This window comes from Aulonocara sp. 'chitande type north' Nkhata Bay, linkage group LG5 (genome assembly GCF_057382095.1).
Source record: "Aulonocara sp. 'chitande type north' Nkhata Bay isolate Kocher_YH1m ecotype deep benthic linkage group LG5, A_spYH_male_GT1.1, whole genome shotgun sequence".
Classification (NCBI taxonomy): Eukaryota; Metazoa; Chordata; class Actinopteri; order Cichliformes; family Cichlidae; genus Aulonocara; species Aulonocara sp. 'chitande type north' Nkhata Bay.
The window spans coordinates 34,529,251-34,548,578 of NC_141348.1; the positions used below are offsets into that span (position 1 = coordinate 34,529,251).

Here is a 19,328-nt window from a genome sequence, read left to right on the forward strand (position 1 = left end):
ACTGAGGTCAGACTAAAATAAATTAATTCTCCTCAGATACATTTTTTCCAAAGATTCTTTCTTTTGTTATCAATAATTCTCATCACGCTGATTTATGTCCAAGGGGTCTCCTTTCCCATAAGTTTGATTCAAATTCCTACCACGGTGATGTTAAATTGGGGCGTAACGTCATCATAACAGCTTTGACTGGCAGCTACAGTCACGGAGAGACTTGTATATCTCTGTTCGGGAATAGCAGATAGAGCGTAGGAGAGAGAGGGCCAGCGTTTACGTTACAAAACCACGACCGACTGTTTTAACTTGACAGCTATGGCGTTATTTTTGTGCCACTATTCTGAGCGCACGTAAAAAAAAAATTAAGCGCCTGCAATTTTTTTAAGTGCGCTCAGAATAGTGGCAGAAAAATAACGCCATGGACAGCCTGAGGTGTTCTTCAGTAAACTGGACTACCCGACAAAAGGACCCGAGGCCCCGGTGCACTTTTTCGGTAAGTTAAACGTGTTTATAAGCTAATCCATTAATAGCGTCCTTAGCTAGGTCCTGAGACCTAGCTAGCTAAGATGAGCACTCGGTTGTCGGGGAAACTTGTTTTGAAAAGTTCGTTTAGCTAATCCGTGCAGGTGAATGAATTTACCCTGACTAAAGAAATCAAGAGAAACGCCCCAGGTTGCTCAGTCACTAATTACCGTTAGTGTACTTTTATTACAAGCATTATACTGTAAATGCAACAGGCTGCATTCTGCTTCAGCTCCTGTGCAGAACTTTGAGAAATAAACTTTATATTTCAGTTTGTGATGATTCTGTTCTCGTTGTGATTACAGGAGCTGCCCTCAGATTCAGACCTCAGCACCAACCAGTGACAGCAGACAGATCATCCAGCATGTTCACATGTTAACTGCAAAATTAACTGATGAAAACAGTACAAAGGTTAAAGTACCACATGTGCTGTCAGTGAAAGCTGCAGCTGTTTTAAAGTTAAAGACAAAAAGTCAAAAGGATTACTCACCCCTGTAACTGTGTCACTATATATATATCAGCATTAACAGGACCGGTTTGGTGTTTCAGAGAGCTGCTGATCTCAGACCTGCACAGCTTCCGTTTTAAACACTTGATGTACTCAGCTACATGAAGAACATATTTGATTTTCTCTGACATGATTAAATAAAACCTGATGAAGGTCAAAGGTCACCACTTGTATGTCGAACTACAAACTTGTGATCTGGAATTCTTTCACAGTTTTTTGCAGATAGTGTGTTATTCACCATAAAGTAATTCAGAGTTATTCATACTAGAGTACCCAGAGAGGATAATATATTTTTAAATGTGTAACGTTCTACAGGACTGAATATAATATCTTTATGTAAAAGCCCGGACCCACTGGGGAGTATCCGAGTATTTATAACATTACACAAACCAAAGGTCTCCATCAAAGAGTTCATAAAATGCTGGGTGTATCCATCTTCTGGGGTGGGCCTGCGGTGGAGCTCTGAGAGAACTGCTGGTGGAGATCATGAGTCCTGCTTGATCAATGCCATGAGCTTCAGTCTTCCTGGTGTTTCTTAATTGAAGTCTCTCAGTGGGTCAACAGAACATCTGGCACAGGACAGCTGTGATGAAAGAATGGGAAAAAGTTTCTCCAAACCTCTGGACCCAGGAAACCCAGCTTAGTCCTTATGGTCTCCCTCATTAGTTTCTCCCCAAGATGAATGTAGCTGTTGATACAATATGGATTCTATAATTAGACTACACTACTGAAACCTGCTGCTGTTTTTAAAGTTTACACATACACAGTAGACGGCTCTGAATATTTAAACCGTTTAAAATCCATTACACTCACAGTCTTAAATGTTAAAATCAAAGAACATTAGAGTATTAGACTAATAGAGTAACAGGTGTGTAGCAGTTAATTTGTTTGCTAGATTAGCCGCTAGCATACGCACTGTGTTGGAGGCTTGTTGCTAGCTAGTTAGCGATGCTACACACCTGTTACGCTAATAGTCTGTATTATTGAAGGATTCGGCACTCCTTATGTTTTTTTTTTTTTATTCATTTTTGGACAGTGATGAGATCATCTGCACACTCCACAGAGGCCCAGAGTTACTTTTAATATCAAAAATATAATGCTGTCCTTTGAAATTTTAACATAAGACTGTGAGTGTAATGGATCTGAAACGGTTTAAATATTCAGAGCCCTCTACAGCCTGGTAACATGGAAACTTTAAAAACATCAGCAGAACGTTTCAGTGGTGTATTCTAATTTGTTCTTTTCATTTAATAATAGAGTCCGTATTATATCAACAGCTAAGAGAAACTAACAAAAACACACAGACATGCTGAAAACAGGAAAGGAGATATAGCTGAATGAGAAGAAAGGGCACAACTAAATGGGAAAAACAGAATATCATTTGGAGAAAGCAGACACAGGGACATGACTTAGAAACAGAAAGTTATCACAAAGGAAGATAACTAGATATTACATAAACCAGGGGTGGGGAACTCCAGGCCTCAAGGGCTGATGTCCTGCAGGTTTTAGATATGACACTGGGTCAACACACCTGAATCAAATGATTATTTCATTAAGTCCTCTGGAGCACTTCAAGACATGTTTAGGAAGTAACTTAGTCATTTAAATCAGTTGTGTTGGATCAAGGACACATTTAAAACCTGCAGGACACCGGCCCTTGAGGCCTGGAGTTCTCCCACCCCTGACATAAATAAACACTCCAATATAAACAGAGACAGAGGCTATAATAAACCCTAAAGGAAACTATCATGCTCAAAAATACAATGAATCACAATACCCCAAATTCACAAAGAAATTGTAAAATAGGATTCTAATGTTATAAAACCATAAAAATGTGTGACGTGTTCTTACTACAACCCTTTAAAACTAAAAGATTCGTAGGGCTCAGTTGTCCAAGGCACTGAGCTACAGGGGAGCTGCTGGGCCTGCAAGTCTACTCACACTTTGGTGTGTATCAGAGGAAGTAGCCCTATTGGGCTTTTGAGGCAGTTACAACTGGGAAAGTCCCCTCACACATCGGCTTCATCTAAGCTCTGCACTGACTGATAGGATCAGGGTTTAGGACTTTTTAAACAGACAGCCAATCCAGACTTCCAGAATTGGGGGGATCAACGCCACCAAGGAAAGTGGTTTTTGCCTTTAAGCCCAATAAAGGCAAAAAAAAAAAAGAGTTGCAGTGGCTGGAGGTGAAACTTTGCAGACATGTAGTGTGAGTTGCAGGGAAGAAGAATTTGTGGAGAATTTCCTGTCAACTATCAAAAATTATTTTATTTTGTAATTTTTGTTGATTAAAATAACCTTGTTGAATTTGAGTAGAAATATTCGCTGGGATCTTGCAGCATTTTGTGATGAAAGTTGGCACACATGTAGAGAAGGTAACCCAGAGAAGTATTCAACTGACAATTTCATGTCAACGATCAGAGATGATTTTTAATAAAAATTTTATGTAGTGTTATATTCCATTGAGCATGCTGAATTTGACCAGAAATATTCTTCTCTAGATTTATGCAGTGGAATGAGATGCACACAAATTTAGCCCAGGTTTCCAAAAAAGAGGAATCCATTGTGAAAGTCATGTCAATTGTCAAGCATGATTTTTAATGAATTTTTCAATATGACGCAGTTTTTAGGCACAGAACAACAAGCGCTGTGTTAAATTGGTTGCGATACACAAATGGCTCTACCGTGTCAAGAAACGTGTGATGGCTTGGAAGTGAGAGGGTTTGGTTTTTGGCACCTTGAGTGTTCAGTTGTGAGAAGCCGAGATTAAAATTGGAGTAAAATATTGGGATCTCTCGTGTCATCCTTTGATACCTCCACAGTATAGTGTTTTTATTTTTTATTTTATTTATTTTTATTTTAAGAAAATGTTGAACAGAATACTAGATACTGTTATTTTTTTAAACACAGGTATGGTTTGCTTTTCTTACCCTAATAAATGAAATCCTCATGATATATGGAAGAAGGAAGACTGATGTTAAAAAAAGAGAAGAATGAGTACATGTTTAATTGCTTTCAGCTGTGTGCATTTGTCAGTCTACAGCAGGGGTGTCAAACTCCAGGCCTCGAGGGTCAGTGTCCTGCAGGTTTTAGATCTCACCCTGGGTCAACACACCTGAATCAAATGATTAGTTCATTACCAGACCTCTGGAGAACTTCAACACATGTTGAAGAGGTAATTTAGCCTTTAAATCAGCTGTGTTGGATCAAGGACTCACTAAAACTTGCAGGACACCAGACACCTGTGGTCTACAGGATGACGCAGCAGCAGGTCTCTGGGTAGTCATCAGCACTGACTTTGCGCTCGTTGCCGTACACGTAGTAGACGTAGCTCTTGTCTTTCCACTTGTAGTTCACCTGAGTGATGGGGATCAGCTCGACCGCCTGCCTCTGAAAGAGAGAGAGATGGGGATTCATATTAAAGGAAAACTTTCAACAGCATCAGAGGGGGTCAGCTTGAGTCAGAATACTTTAGCTTAGCATTGACTTCAAACCTTTATGTCCTTTTCTTTAACAAAAATTCCAACAATTAATTCCCCTTTTGAGTGTTTATGTAACAGCTAACTCTTCAACCACCATCAAATCATTCAAGATGGCTTTAGTTATCTTTATAGGTCACCTTATCCCTCGAGCTTCTGTAGCAGTTGATAACTTTAGTAATTGAACAGTCTATTGATTTTTCTATTGACTAACTGAGGAATCAGTTAAGTTAAATAATTTGCAGAGCAAAGCAATAAATTGCAGATTAACACAGGCACACCAGCACAGGCTGGCCACTGGGGGTGACTACACTATAGCCTATAGACTCAAAACAGAAGTCTAAAGTAAACTTTGCACGTTTTCCTTGCTGCTTCAACTACAAATAATGGAATTTCAGCTCGAATCAATTATATTTCAACTAGAATTAGCTGCTGATGGAACAAGGATAGCTGTTTTCTTTCCCTCCACTACTGGAGAAGATTGTTCCTAATTTCTCTCTTGAGCTGTGTGTCGGCCTACCTGCTGCAGAATCCTGGAGGTTTTGCCATACTTAGTTTGATGTTCTTTGATCAGACGCTCAGAAGCCTGAGAGACTGCTTGCGGTTTAAACCCAAGCAGTGGGTAGACCTGAGAGAAGCAAGAGTTTAATTCACAATATTCACACCGCTAACCCCAGCAATGTGTTTTCCTTCTCCCCAACCTTTCCTTTACATTTATCTCAACTACACCTGCCTGAGGTGAGTTCCTGCAGTGGCTTTATGTTTAATTTATGGAGATTATTTCAACATTTCAAACATAGAATACAACATTCCAAACTACTGTGTGAAACTACTGAGATGTAGTTTTTTTTGTATGAAATTTTGGTATTAGGATTCAAAGTGAAGCTACATTGTGTGTGTGTGTGTGTGTGTGTGTGTGTGTGTGTGTGTGTGTGTGTTTACCAGGTTCTGGCTGCTCTTGAACAGCTCTTTCCCTTTTACTGAGCGCAGCTTATCACTCTTCAGACCACAGCTCTGCTCCACCAGATGATCTTCCACATGGTTTTTCCTAAACACAAACACACAGATATGAACTATATTCATGCTGTATCCATCAAATATATAATACTGATGTAACACACACTCTACAGGGTGGGCCATTTATATGGATACACTGTAATAACATGGGAATGGTTGGTGATATTAAAGTCCTGTTTGTGGCACATTAGTATATGTGAGGGGGCAAACTCCTCAAGATGGGTGGTGACCATGGTGGTTATTTAGAAGTCGGCCATCTTGGATACAACTTTTGTTTTTTTCAATAGGAAGAGGGCCATGTGACACATCAAACTTATTGGTAATGTCACAAGAAAAACAATGGTGTGCTTGGTTTCAACGTAACTTTATTCGTTCATGAGTTATTTACAAGTTTCTGACCACTTATAAAATGTGTTCAGTGTGCTGCCCATTGTGTTGGATTGTCAATGCAACCCTCTTCTCCCACTCTTCACACACTGATAGTAACACCGCAGGAGAAATGCCAGCACAGGCATCCAGTATCCGTAGTTTCAGGTGCTGCACATCTCGTATCTTCACATCATAGACAATTGCCTTCAGATGACCCCAAAGAGAAAAGTCTAACGGGGTCAGATCGGGAGACCTTGGGGGCCATTCAACTGGCCCACGACGACCAATCCACTTTACAGGAAACTGTTCATCTAGGAATGCTCGGACCTGGCACCCATAATGTGGTGGTGCACCATCTTGCTGAAAAAACTCAGGGAACGTGCCTGCTTCAGTGCATAAAGAGGGAAACGCATCATCATGTAGCAATTTCAAATATCCAGTGGCCTTGAGGTTTGCATCCTCGCCTCTGTCAGTGCGCCCCTGGGCAGCTGTGGCTACATTGTAGCTTGCCATTGCCAGTGTGTGAATGTGTGTGTGAATGGGTGAATGACTGAATGTAGTGTAAAGCGCTTTGGGGTCCTTAGGGACTGAGTAAAGCGCTATACAAATACAGGCCATTTACCATTTGCATTGATGAAGAATGGACCCACTATCGTTGTACCCCATATACCACACCAAACCATCACTTGTTGCTCCAACAGTCTTGGAGGGATCCATCCAATGTGGGTTAGTGTCAGACCAATAGCGGTGGTTTTGTTTGTTAACTTCGCCATTCACATAAAAGTTTGCCTCATCACTGAACAAAATCTTCTGCGTGAACTGAGGGTCCTGTTCCAATTTTTGTTTTGCGCATCCTGCAAATTCTGTGCGCCGATCTGGGTCATCCTCGTTGAGATGGTGCAGTAGCTGGAGTTTGTAAGGATGCCATGAGTGAGTAGCTAATATCCGCCGAAGGGATGTTTGACTAATGCCACTCTCCAGTGACATGCAGCGAGTGCTACGCTGTGGGCTCTTGCTGAATGAAGCTAGGACAGCCACTGATGTTTCTTCATTAGTGACAGTTTTCTTGCGTCCACATTTTGGCAAATCCAACACTGAACCAGTTTCACGAAACTTAGCAAGCAGTTTGCTAACTGTAGCATGGGAGATGGGGGGTCTCATAGGGTGTCTTGCATTGAAATCTGCTGCAATGACCCGATTAACTGCGTTCACCAGACAGCAACATAATTTCGAGCCACTCCTCACGTGTTAACCTCTTCGACATGTCAATGTCATGGCTGTGTGCGGGCAGGCAGGGAGATAGGACTAGTGATGGGACGTTCTGTATCGAGGCTTCGGAGCGTGTGTCGAGTAATGGAGGGGGCGTTTCCGCGAAGCGCGTATCGAGGCTTGCTTCATTTATGGGAGGAGCTGAAAATGATGACGTCCGAAGCCTCGCTGCCCGGCTGTACCACGTGACTGGTTCATGAAGTGGTTCGAACTTTGCCGCGAGATATGACAGCGATATAAACCCCTCAGACTTCATTCAAAAATGTGGGTGTTTGATGGAGAGTTGCGGTTAGTGAGAGTTTGGAGACCGTTTGGAGGTTTATGAGAGTGAGGAAAGTCAGGAGAGAATGGAGCCAGCTAAGAAGAGGAGGATGTCCTCCCCTGTGTGGGAACATTTTGATCTTATTCCTCCCAACAAGGTATGTAAATTTCTACAGAAGATGTATTTTCATGATACTGATGGTGCAATACAATTTATGTTGAGCTGTCTTGACTTTTGTACAAGGTGAAGTGTTCTCTATGTGCCAGGGAGCTGGGATATAACAGCAACACCTCATCCATGCTTAGGCACTACAGAGCTTTGCATGAGAATAAGGGGGACACCGATTGTGGAGCAAGACCAGGTGAGCCATCAAATGCAGTGATAATATAGGATGCAGTAATGTTACTAAATGATATAACAATATTATACAACTGTTATAAGTTACGTATGTGATATTTATATTTGTGCTTTATCTTTATTGTCTTTCCTCAGGAGAACAATCTCAAATAGATGAAGACCTGGTCAGCATGGTGATTGAGGACTCCCAGCCATTTAGCATTGTGGAGGACAAAGGATTCAAAAGATTTGTTAAATCATTAAATCCTAGCTATGTTCTCCCCACTAAAAAGGTCATAAAAGCAGTGAAAATTTAGTTTTTACAGAATAAAATGTGAACAGGCAGTGTGTAGCTGTCCATACCTCAACGTTACAAAAGCACAACCACTGTCCACACCCCAACCACACCTCACCTCACAGTAAATGATCATTTCCATTTCAAGCATTTCCAAATAATCATTTCCCATACTGCCACTATAAATATACACAGTATACTGCCATCACTACAATATACATGTTTTACACACTCCTTTTGTTGTTGACATTTACAGGCTGTGTGCAAAATGCCACACTCTTCAAATTCATGCCAGCTATTATTTTTACGTCCAGTAGGTGTCCTGCTAGAGCAAATGAAGCTTCATGAAGCTTCGCGTTGGGGTGAACCAATTGGATGAAAAGCTTCAGTGCTTCATGGGGCTTCATCTGCCCATCACTAGATAGGACCCAAAATGCAGGACTCGGAGGCAGACGTGAAATCAAAATACACAGCTTTATTGCTGGAGCAATGGAACAGAAACTAAACTGAGTACAAACTAATACAAAAATTAATTGGCTGGCTGGCTGGCAGATAACGTGAGGGTACGACGCAACAGAGAACACAGGAAAACACAGTGCTTATATACGCAAGGCGGTAATCAGGGAATGGGCAACAGGAGGGAGACACAGCTGGGAGAAATAAGACTAATGAGACAGGGGAGCAGTAAAACTGAACACACTGACAACATACTGGGACAATCAAAATAAAACAGGAAACATGAAACAAATCACAAAGACGCAGACTTGACACTAAGAGGCAGACAGAAAGAATATAACACATGGAACTCAAACAATATTAAACATGAGACACCACCGAAGAACTAATCCCTCACCAAGAATAAGACATATTTATAATCATGATCAAAGCACCAGAGAATAAGAAAATAATCCATAATGTAAAAATAAACCAAAACATAAGAAATTCAAAATGCTGGGTCGAAACGACCCAGAACCATGACAGTCAATGGCTGTGAACAAAGAGAAACTTGTAAATAACTGATGAAAGAATAAAGTTACGTTGAAACCAAGCACACCATTGTTTTTCTTGTGACATTACCAATAAGTTTGATGTGTCACATGGCCCTCTTCCTATTGAAAAAACAAAAGTTGTATCCAAGATGGCCGACTTCTAAATGGCCACCGTGGTCACCACCCATCTTGAGGAGTTTTCCCCCTCACATATACTAATGTGCCACAAACAGGACTTTAATATCACCAACCATTCCCATGTTATTACGGTGTATCCATATAAATGGCCCACAATGTAGATTCTGATGAATACAACGTTCCATCCATCCATCCATTCGCTTCCGCTTATCCTTTTCAGGGTCGCGGGGGGCGCTGGAGCCCATCCCAGCTGAATACAACGTTACATGATTTAATACATTTTAAGCTTTAAACAATTAACAGTTTCTACTGCTTTCAATTTAAACTAGCAGCATGTAATTTTGATCTATATTGACTAGAGGGCACCAAAGCATCTGTCAAACCACCATTAATTCTCTTCCGCTTATTTCTAAAGAACTCATATCTCAGATGAGAGGTGAAACGTCTTTTCTTTAGACTATGATGACATGGATGACCAAGAACCTTCACAATCATATCTCTTCTGCTTGTTCTTATCAGGGTTGCATCGGAGCTTGAGCCTATTCAGGCTACCATAGGTGTAGAGGCGGGGTACACCTTGGACAGACTGCTAGTCTGTCACAGGGTTAACACAGAGAGACAACCGTTCACACCCAAGGGCAATTTATAATCACCAGTTAATCTAACCCCAATCCTTGGATGTGGGAGGAGGCCCGAGTACTAGAGCAGGGCGATATGACCAAAAATATTTATCACAATATACATTTGAAAATTTGCGATAACGATATAACTGACGATATAATTGACACTAGACAAAACACTTTACAACTCCACAACTTTATTAGTTGCTGACAGTTTAACCAAAAGGCATTTCCAGTGGAAATTGGCTGACATATCATAGGCATAACCATGTATAATATCCACAAAACTTAAAAAGAGGTTATACACACATAATGCGGTAATATTATGTTGAAGCACAGTACGTATCACTCCACGAGGCGCCTGCCTGCGATAGCCGTGTGGGTTCGTAGCTTAGTCATACCGAAACATTTGACAGATTTTCGAGCGCCGTGTACCACATAAAATCGTTTCGAGGTCAGTGAACACAACCAGAATTCATACATAAGGCACACAGGATTATAAGGGGCACTGTCGACTTTCAGACAAATCAAAGGATTGATTTTAAGTGTGCCATATTTTCCAAAAAACACGGTAATAACGACGGCCCGCTAGCATGGTCTACCAAAAATAGTGCTTTGTTGTGTATCTGACGGACGAAAGCTAACCCAGTTCCACATCACTGATGCTGCAGCATTTTTACAAACCAGTTCTGGTTCATCTGTTTTATTCAACGATCCGCTTTCGCCCTTCTCATTCTTCGTCGCCACCATGCTTTTTCCGCCATGTGCGTATGAAAACAAAGGCACTGCGCATGCGCGTTTTACCCATATTCTATTGCGATATTTCATTTTCTTATCGTTGCCCAACATTATACTGGTATTACCGTGAACAGTATGATATGGTCCGGCCCTACCGAGTACCCACAGAGAACATTCACACTCCCTGACCAGATGGTGGAGTTGAACTCAGGACCTTGCTAATTTCCGCTGACTTTTCAAAGCCTTCTAAAACTTCTCCATGGACCATTTTAATGCCCGAAATAATTCATGGATATCTGCCAAAAACAGGTTAAATGAATTGAAATGTATAAAAACTTTTTATATACTTCTGAAACCTCCTCTAGGACCATTTGAGTTTTCCAGATGATTCCTAAAAGACACTGAAGAACCCAAACTTCAAGGACTCTGATAAAGCCACTGAAATATAGGAAACTGCTGTTGTACTCACCATTCCACTTTTAGCTCAATGTAAGTCAGCAGTTGACATTTTCCTTTACAGGTTTCACATTGCTTTTTCCCCCTACCATCACACTTTGTACACCTAAACACACACAGACACATAACTCATTATTTTTGGTTACTTACAGACATTGCAGATTTTGCTTTATTTTTTAAAAATATGGTATTTGTTTATTTTTACTTCTATTATTATTTTAAAAAATTACTGAACTTTTACTTATTGCAGTATTTCTTTGCTTAGACATTTTTAGGAAATTTTGCATCTGTCCTTTTCTAATTAGTTACTGTAATTAATCGTATATCCCCAGCATATGCACAGTCATAAAACTGGTATTTTTTCTGTTTTATTTTCAGTTTGTGTGACCATTCAGTACCTGTCTTTGCCTGTGCCATTACAGTGAGTGCAGGCTGGATCGGACTTTGCCGCACCATTACACATCGGGCTTTCTACAACGACACAAATAAGCAAATGTTTTAATTGTACCTTGATCAGACTTTTCATGTCTTATTATTTACTATTGAGAGTTTCCTTACTTTTCCACTTCCACTGCACTCCTTGCATTGCTCAGTACCTGCTGCATGGCATGTGTGGCATTCCTAAACACAAACACACAAAAAAAAAAGTTAAAAATGAGCAAAAGGTAAAAAAATTTCACGTGTTCATGGTTTTAAAGCCTCAATAAACTCAGGAAAAGATGAGCTGTAGAACCATCTCATGGACAACTAAAGATCCATCAAAATTCATCTGGAAAATTCTTTAAGTATATATGTCTTCAAGCTTAAAGCTCAGAACCAAACTGCAGGTAACCCAGCACTTTGACAGATAGCTTTTGTTATTCAGCCACCTTGACGGAGGACGTGTAGGGCACCCGGATCTTCTCTGTGTGGTCACTGAAATGTTTGGGGTGTGTGGCCTGGACCTCCCATGGTCGTGGAGCGGGCTGGGCGTAAAAGTCAGCAGGCTCACCTTTTAAATACACGAGATCACAGAAAATGGCAGTCAATAAACTACTAGTATAGTAAGTTACTGCATTGTCAGTAGATTTATGCAAGGATCAATAAAAGAGCCATTTGTTATGAAAACCAAAGCAAGTGTTTCCAGGTTTAACTCTTTCAGGTAAAACACTATTGATTAATCAGTTGTTCTGGAGTTTGATTCATAATAGGCTCTGAGTATCACACTATTGTTTTTAATCCCTCACAAGGCCATAAACTTTGAGTGTGGTCAAGAACAAAGTGAAAAATGTGGTTTGGTAACAGGAAACAACAAAACTCTACCATCAGATTAAAAAGCATCCAGCCTTGCTCTATAATAACAGAACATGGTGGCTCAAGGAAACAAATGAAAATGACCATTTTAATGGCTCCACATCAGGTTTTGATTTAACAAAATGAAAATGTGCGTTTACCTTCATGTGGTTTGTGGGCCCAGTCAGTTGACCTGGACTCAGTGAATGTCTCCAGACGGTACTAAGGAACAAAAAACAGACTTTACTGAGAGAAACTGGATTTGCTGATAACATTACTGTGCTAATTTCTCTATATTTCACATCAGAGTGAAAGTGAAACATACGTTTCTATGCATCATGTGCAAGAAATGTCTCTCCCATTAAATCCTACACAAAATTTGTTAAACCCAATCAGTATCGCACATTATACCATACAATGTATTTCCGGGTTGTTGCCATATAACTGGGCATCATATTACTGCATAACAAATTTTGTGGTAAAACCAGTACTTGGAACGGGTATTCCATATTCTTTGAGCTTCTTGCAAGAATCTTGAGGATGTGATGAAAAGTTCTGGCAAACTACTACTTCAGCAGCTCTGGACACTTACTAAAAGCTCTGAAGTTTTTGAGAAGAAAATGGTCGCACTTTCTATTACAGCTCAGTAATAAGGGGGTAATAGCAGGTTAACTAGTTAACCTACAAGGTATGTGTTTTAAATATGCTTTTTGCATGTTGCAGCTGTATTTCCTGTTTTATTAGGCAAACTGCCACAGTTGTTTTTAGATAATAATCACACACTTTTTAGCTTTAATAGGTTCTTAATATGTTATTAAATTTAAACAGGTGGTTTTGCATTTTGCAGCACTGTTTCCTGCTTTTTACACAGAAACTACCACAGGTAATTGAGGGGTAATAACTTAACGCATATTACTGCATTATAGCATTCTTGTTTCTTCCTTGTGACTCCACTTTATTGTGGAGCTGTATTTCCATATTATTATGTGCAGTTTTTGGGTTCTCATTATCCTATTACATACATTTCTGAGCAATATTACTCAACTGTAACCACTCTTGCTACCATGATATTATTTAGATATTAAGTGGTTATTACTTTGGTAATTGCATAGTAAAAGCTTGGAAATTACCACATTATTACACTCTTTTCCCCCCTTTTTACCCTACTACTACCACCCCTGTATTACCTAGCTGTAATAGAAAGTGCTACCAAAAAATTCATTATGCATGTTTCAACAGTTCATTATCATTCAATTATGTCCTTTGGTCAAATGTTTGGAAAACTATGGATAAAAGCATCTCAAACCAGAGCTCTGCAACAGACTGATCAAGATAGTAAAGGCAGATATGGAGGTAACTCAGTCCGCAGCATCACTGATGGTGGTGATGGTGGAACATTTAATCACCCTAAATGTGTTGAATGGCTCCATGGAGGTGATGACTCCCTGAGTGACTGGATCTTCACTGTAGCAGATATGAGATGACACAAATTTCTTGAATGCCTCCCGAGCCTCATCCTCAGAAAGAGAGGGGATACTACAATACACACAAACTCTGTGTTAAACCAGAATATTCTACTGGTTGGTGAGCAGCTCAGAAACACAGATAATATGTCGTACCTCCATTCGGGATTTTCAGGGCTGGGTTGGGGTGGGGCTACTGGCTCCATGGGCATGGGAGGAGGCAGGAAACCTGCTGCATCAATGACAAATTTTCAAGTACCAGCAACAGCATTAATGTGAGGAATTATATGCTTTTCTTACCTCCTCCTGGCACAGTGCCTTCATAGCCTGGGACATTGACAAACATGTTGGCTTGGGGTGCCATGACAGGTGGGTACATAGCTGGAATGAAAAACAAGAAACAAAAAATTCAACCAAACGGATCAGGTGACCCTAAATCCTCCCTTAGTTATGCTGCAAAAGATCTAGGCTGCTGGGGGATTCCCATAATGCACTGAGTGTTTCTTATTCCTTCCATTTAAAAGGTTTTTTTTCTTTACCACTGTAGCCAAAGTGCATGCTCATAGGAGGTTCCCTGATTGTTTTTTTTCTGTTTTTTTTGTTGTGATTTGGTGCTATAAAACTGAATTGAATTGAATGGCTGGAGCTGAATAAGACTGTTCCTGCACAGAAGAATGTTTGGTGCAATGAAAAATGATTATGCCCACGCTATGGTTAGCCACGGCCAGGTGGGCTGGTGTATTTGCGGTGTGAACCCAAAAGCAGACACAGGAGAGGGAATGAGGTATAACAAAAGCCGGGCCTTTTATTGAGGCTGATTTCCAAAAGAGAAAACAAGGCAAGGCGAGTTGGGGGGAAAAGGAAAGCAAAACCTAAACTGGAATAACCTAAACTCAATATGAAAACTATGACATGGAACTCAGCGCATGCGAAAACGGTGACCAGAAACATGAACATGAACACGAACATGAAGCATGAAAACAATCCTGAGACTTGCAGTGATATGACATGAGATAGACAGACAACCTGACAATGAAGAAAGAGAGACAGAGGACTTAAATTGTGTTAAAAAAATAAAAAATTAAAAGTTAAAAAATTGTGTATGTTTCTGTTCTGTGTCCTGTGTACTGTTTGTTTATATATGTGTCTTTCTGGCTGCTGTCAAAACCAAATTTCCCCTCGTGGGACAATTAAAGGATTATTCTATTCTATTCTATTCTATTCTAAATACACAGAAGGGTATACTCTGTTGAACAGTTCTTGTTTCTGCCATGGCTGCTCTACAAAACGACTTGTGTAGATAAGTTAGTGAAATCATTCTTCAGAATCAGTTTTAGTTAGAAGGAAATGATTCACCTTCTGTGATATGTGATAAGTAAATGTGAAATGTAAAATGTAAAAGTAAAATGTGATAACTACAATGGTGCAGAAAGCTGCATCTGGTCAGAAGAAATAAACCCCACAAATTTTAAAGAGTTGTCCAGATTTGTTAAAACTTAAAACGGCTGTCAACGGACAGATGCAAGGATATCCATTGCTACCCCCTCATGCAATAAAGAGTTTCAAAGATGTTTGTTGTATGACAAGTATGATAATGGGGGTAGTATACTAACCCCATTTCCAGTGTTAGAGTAAACATTTTTAGTTCAGGTTTCTTTTACCATTTTCTCTCTTATCTCTTAATTTTAACAAACATCTCCAAAAAACAAACACTGATATGACAAGAAACTGCATTGATTTCTGAAAAGGGTAATAATGGTTGTGTGCAGACAGCCCCTAAAGCCCCGGACAGACTTTAATATTTTGTCACAGACTCTGAAGGACTCCATCACCCGTTCCAGCAACTCAAGAATCAATGATTACGTTAACCTGACACATGAGGGATTACAGACGAAGGCATGAGGTCAGTATCTAGAAAAAAAGACTCCAAAAACTGAAACTAGTAAAACAACTTGATTAGCTCTCTCAACATGACAGTGTTAACATCCATATCCTTGCATCTGTCCATTTACAGCTATTTAATTTTGTATAAATATGGTGAACTATTCTAGGTTAGTGTTATTTTTCTTTCTGACCAGATGCTGTTTTCTGCACCATCTCTTCAACGCCCTTATACTTGTTACTAGTGTGTATGCGCTAAAACAGAAATATTTTCCATATCCTCAGTACGGTTTCAATAACTCATGCAAACACAGCATTTTGAAAAGGGTATAGAAGCCGTACCAGTTGTTTGACTCAAAACAACAAATTAAATCTTTACATTTCAACTTTCTTTGTCTTTGTCTCAAAAGATTATTTATTATCATGCATTACTATTATTATCATCACTGATTATTTCCTGACTTTCATTATGCCTAAATTGAGCACATTATATTAGGTCTGCACTCCCTTTCTTCACCTGAGTTGATTAAACTTATTTTTAAATCAGTTACTGAAAATCTGACCTTGTTTTCTCTTTCAGAGTTTAGCAATCCATATGTGTCCTTATTTGTTAAGTCTAAAGCAGGGATGGCAAACTAATTTTAAAACATGGGCCACACTCACCCCATTTTAAATTTAAGCGGCCGGACCACTGGTCTTTCCAACAATAGAAATAAGTTTAACTACACATTTAGCTGAGATGCATTAATCTAAAAGAAATGCACGCAAGTCTTATAGTATCTCTTAGTTTTTCTACATGATAACGAAACACTGCTGACGTTAATGATAGAAATATGTCAGTGTGACTCTTTGGAATTGGAATTGTAAGAAATAAATGTGTAAAATTACAGAAAAGAAATTGCACAAAGTACAAAACAGAAAGATCCTGTTAATTCGCATTTTCCTCCCAAGTCCACTTTCTTTCTGCTTTTCTTTCTTTTTTGTCCACTACAAAGGCAAACGTCTGCATCAAATTCTTCAGGAAACAAGGTTCAGGTGGCTTGATGAGTTTCATCGGCAGTTTACTGTCAAAAAGGAAAACAAGTGGATCATGTTTGGAGCTCCTCTTTTAAAAACTAAAATATACTGAAGAAGCAAACGAATGCAGTTTAGTGAATGCTGAAGTTTAACATGATTCTGACTTAATCTTCGCACTGAATGTTTATTAATAGAAGTGACAGCGTTTCAGCGCCGACTATCAGGAGCCGAACCCTGCGTCTGCGCCTCTGAATAGCCCGCAGGGGTTCTGTGGTCAGTGTCGTGATGGTTCCTAAGCCTGCTGGTGTGTCCTGTGCTGCAGTTCCTACCTGAGCTGTTCATTCTGCTGCAGATCAACCACGCTGATATCAGCCTCACAGAATCCGTTACAGTTAGAGTCATCCAGAACCGCATTTAAATGGTGAAATTCGGAACGCCCCCTGGTGGGAGAGCAGGCCCGCCTACCCCGAGTTAACGATCAAAGATAGAAGCAGTGAATGCAAACAATCGAAAAACTGTAAATCTTTATTTTTCCTGCGGTGTGCTTGTGACTCGCTCAATAAACAGCTGACCAGGGTCTATCCTGTGGCTGCAGTTAAGGCTGTTTTTAAGCGCAGAAAAACAAGCATTATATTGTGATACACCAATGGCTTTGGCAAGAAACAAATCCCGCTTTTTCTACTTTACTATTAGAACTCAGTTCATCATCGTTTCGTGGTATCGGCATAAACGCGGCCTTTGGGGTCTTTTGTGCCGAAACCTGATCCAAATCCAACTTTTCTATGTTTTTTCTATTTGTAATACATTTACCAATATTGATGAATAGACTGCATCCAACTGGATTGACACAATTTTGACTTTGCGTTATTGTACGTATCCTAATGAATATTTAAAATATTTCTATAGAATTGTGATTTTACATTTGTTAAGATTTCTGCTCCCCTCTTGCCCCCTTATCCTCACTTGTCAATGACGTTTTTTTAACCTGGAAACTGATCGCAGCTTCTACCAATGTTCCTTCTGGTTTATAATGATTTGATATAATCCCTGAGGGATTTGTGTGACATTTGTTTGACAGATTATAGGCTAAAAACCTGTTTACAGCTGTTTGAATATCAATCATTTTTTGGCAAAACCTGAAAGCACCTGCTTTGAGTGCATTTTCTAATAACCTTTAGTTGCAAAAGACCCAATTTTCCAGAAAAAAACTCCTTTCAAAATAAAAATGTAAATTATATGTAAGAAAGAAAAAAAATCCTTAATTTCCAAGAGAGACCTGGACAGGGTAGAGGGGTATGGTTGCAACATGGGGACAGTTGCAACACCCCCAATGCCATCAATCAACAATAAGATAGGAGTCATATGATCATTTCAGTGTTTACCCACTTCTATCCCTGACTTAAGGGCTAGAAATAGGGCATGCAGATTTTATTGAGAAAAAGGGATTTTGATGTAACAACACAAAACTTTGTTTGCAGATAAAATGATATGGCTTACAGGAGATTAAATTCTGATTTCATAGATAAACTGTGATGCACCCCCTCGGGGTAACTATGCTAATACAGTTAGCTAAACAATTGATGACAGGAATTCTGTACACGGTTCTGAAGAGCCCATGAGATAAAGCGGCTGGTTTATGGCTAAACAAGCAGGAAGCAGCTAAGCCTCAGTTCTCCTCTTGATCTCACTGATAAGATCTGCTCTGGATATATCGACCTCCTCTCTGGTTGCCACTACACACAGCTTCACCACTCCATCCTTCAGCTACTGTTCTCCCAGTATAGCCATGAGGGGGATTCCTGCTTCCTCACAGTACTGCAGCTGACTCAGCAGTTGAGGGGGTTTTTTTGTACATCAACTCAGCCTTGATGCCAGCTTTCCAGAGCTCAGAGATGAGTTGTCGTTGTTATAATCTCACACAACTAATTTACAGCACAACTCGTCCAAATCTTAAATGCCCAGAAAAGTAATCACTTATTGATTTATTTTTAACTAATATGCCATATAAATATTCTCACACTGGGGTTTTCGCAAATGATATCAGTGACCACTGTGTGGTAGCTGTAGTCAGACAATCGAAGCTCCCAAAATCAAGGCCACAAATAGCTTTTAAATGAGATTTTAAGCATTTCTGTGAGCAAGCTTTCTTTCATGATTTATGGGACTATAGATGGAGTAGAATCTACCTAACTGATCTTGAGCTGCCATGGAATTATTTATATGATACTTTTATCAAAATTATAAATAAACATGCCCCTATCTGCAAATTTAGAGTAAAATGCAGAAACAACCCTTGGTTTTCTCCTCAGCTCTCCAGTCTACTCAAAAAAAGGGATGCTGCCTGGGCTAAGGCCAGAAAAACCAAATCTGAAGCGGACTGGCTGACTTTTAGACAGCTCAGAAACCGTTCAACTTCCTTAATTAAAAAGGCCAAATCAGAATTCTATCTTTCAAATACTACTAAACATTTGAACGACCCTGAAAAATTCTGGAAAATAATAAAATCTTCTTATGGGGACATAACTACAAATGAGATGCCAACTTTAGTTGTAAAAGACTCCTGTACTTTAACAGAGAAATGTGACATTCTAAACTGCTTTAATGAGCATTTTGTTTCTTCAGGATCTCTATTTGAATCTTTATATCCAGATTTAAAACAGCTTTCAACAAGAGGCTCTCTCTGCAACCACTCAAACTGAATCT

General features: G+C 39.7%; 2 protein-coding genes across 2 annotated transcripts; one reads left to right on the forward strand and one right to left on the reverse strand.

Moving 5' to 3' along the window:
• Positions 1 to 4,000: 4,000 nt before the first annotated feature.
• LOC147331100 (protein SSUH2 homolog) lies at positions 4,001 to 14,402 on the reverse strand. The gene is made up of 12 exons (XM_086294287.1): positions 14,028 to 14,402; positions 13,884 to 13,959; positions 13,671 to 13,800; positions 12,426 to 12,486; positions 11,862 to 11,983; positions 11,538 to 11,613; positions 11,391 to 11,460; positions 11,006 to 11,098; positions 5,446 to 5,551; positions 5,024 to 5,131; positions 4,243 to 4,414; positions 4,001 to 4,139 (listed from the first exon to the last, which is right to left on the reverse strand). The coding sequence occupies exons 1-11, from the start codon at positions 14,104 to 14,106 to the stop codon at positions 4,274 to 4,276; spliced, it is 1,062 nt and encodes a 353-aa protein (XP_086150413.1). The 5' UTR covers positions 14,107 to 14,402; the 3' UTR covers positions 4,001 to 4,139; positions 4,243 to 4,273.
• LOC147331101 (uncharacterized) lies at positions 7,251 to 8,447 on the forward strand. Its single transcript, XM_086294285.1, has 3 exons — positions 7,251 to 7,577; positions 7,664 to 7,781; positions 7,913 to 8,447. Exons 1-3 carry the CDS (start codon positions 7,506 to 7,508, stop codon positions 8,071 to 8,073), a joined length of 351 nt encoding a protein of 116 aa, XP_086150411.1. The 5' UTR covers positions 7,251 to 7,505; the 3' UTR covers positions 8,074 to 8,447.
• Positions 14,403 to 19,328: the final 4,926 nt, after the last annotated feature.

Excerpts from the sequence above, each read along its gene's own strand:
- LOC147331101 (XM_086294285.1), top strand. The coding sequence starts at position 7,506 with ATGGAGCCAGCTAAGAAGAGGAGGATGTCCTCCCCTGTGTGGGAACAT. Across the intron at positions 7,578-7,663 it reads ATCTTATTCCTCCCAACAAG|GTGAAGTGTTCTCTATGTGC; the intron begins GTATGTAAATTT and ends CTTTTGTACAAG. Across the intron at positions 7,782-7,912 it reads CGATTGTGGAGCAAGACCAG|GAGAACAATCTCAAATAGAT; the intron begins GTGAGCCATCAA and ends GTCTTTCCTCAG.
- LOC147331100 (XM_086294287.1), bottom strand. The coding sequence starts at position 14,106 with ATGTACCCACCTGTCATGGCACCCCAAGCCAACATGTTTGTCAATGTC. Across the intron at positions 13,801-13,883 it reads CCTGAAAATCCCGAATGGAG|TATCCCCTCTCTTTCTGAGG; the intron begins GTACGACATATT and ends TGTGTATTGTAG. Across the intron at positions 4,415-5,023 it reads CCTCCAGGATTCTGCAGCAG|AGGCAGGCGGTCGAGCTGAT; the intron begins GTAGGCCGACAC and ends TCTCTCTTTCAG.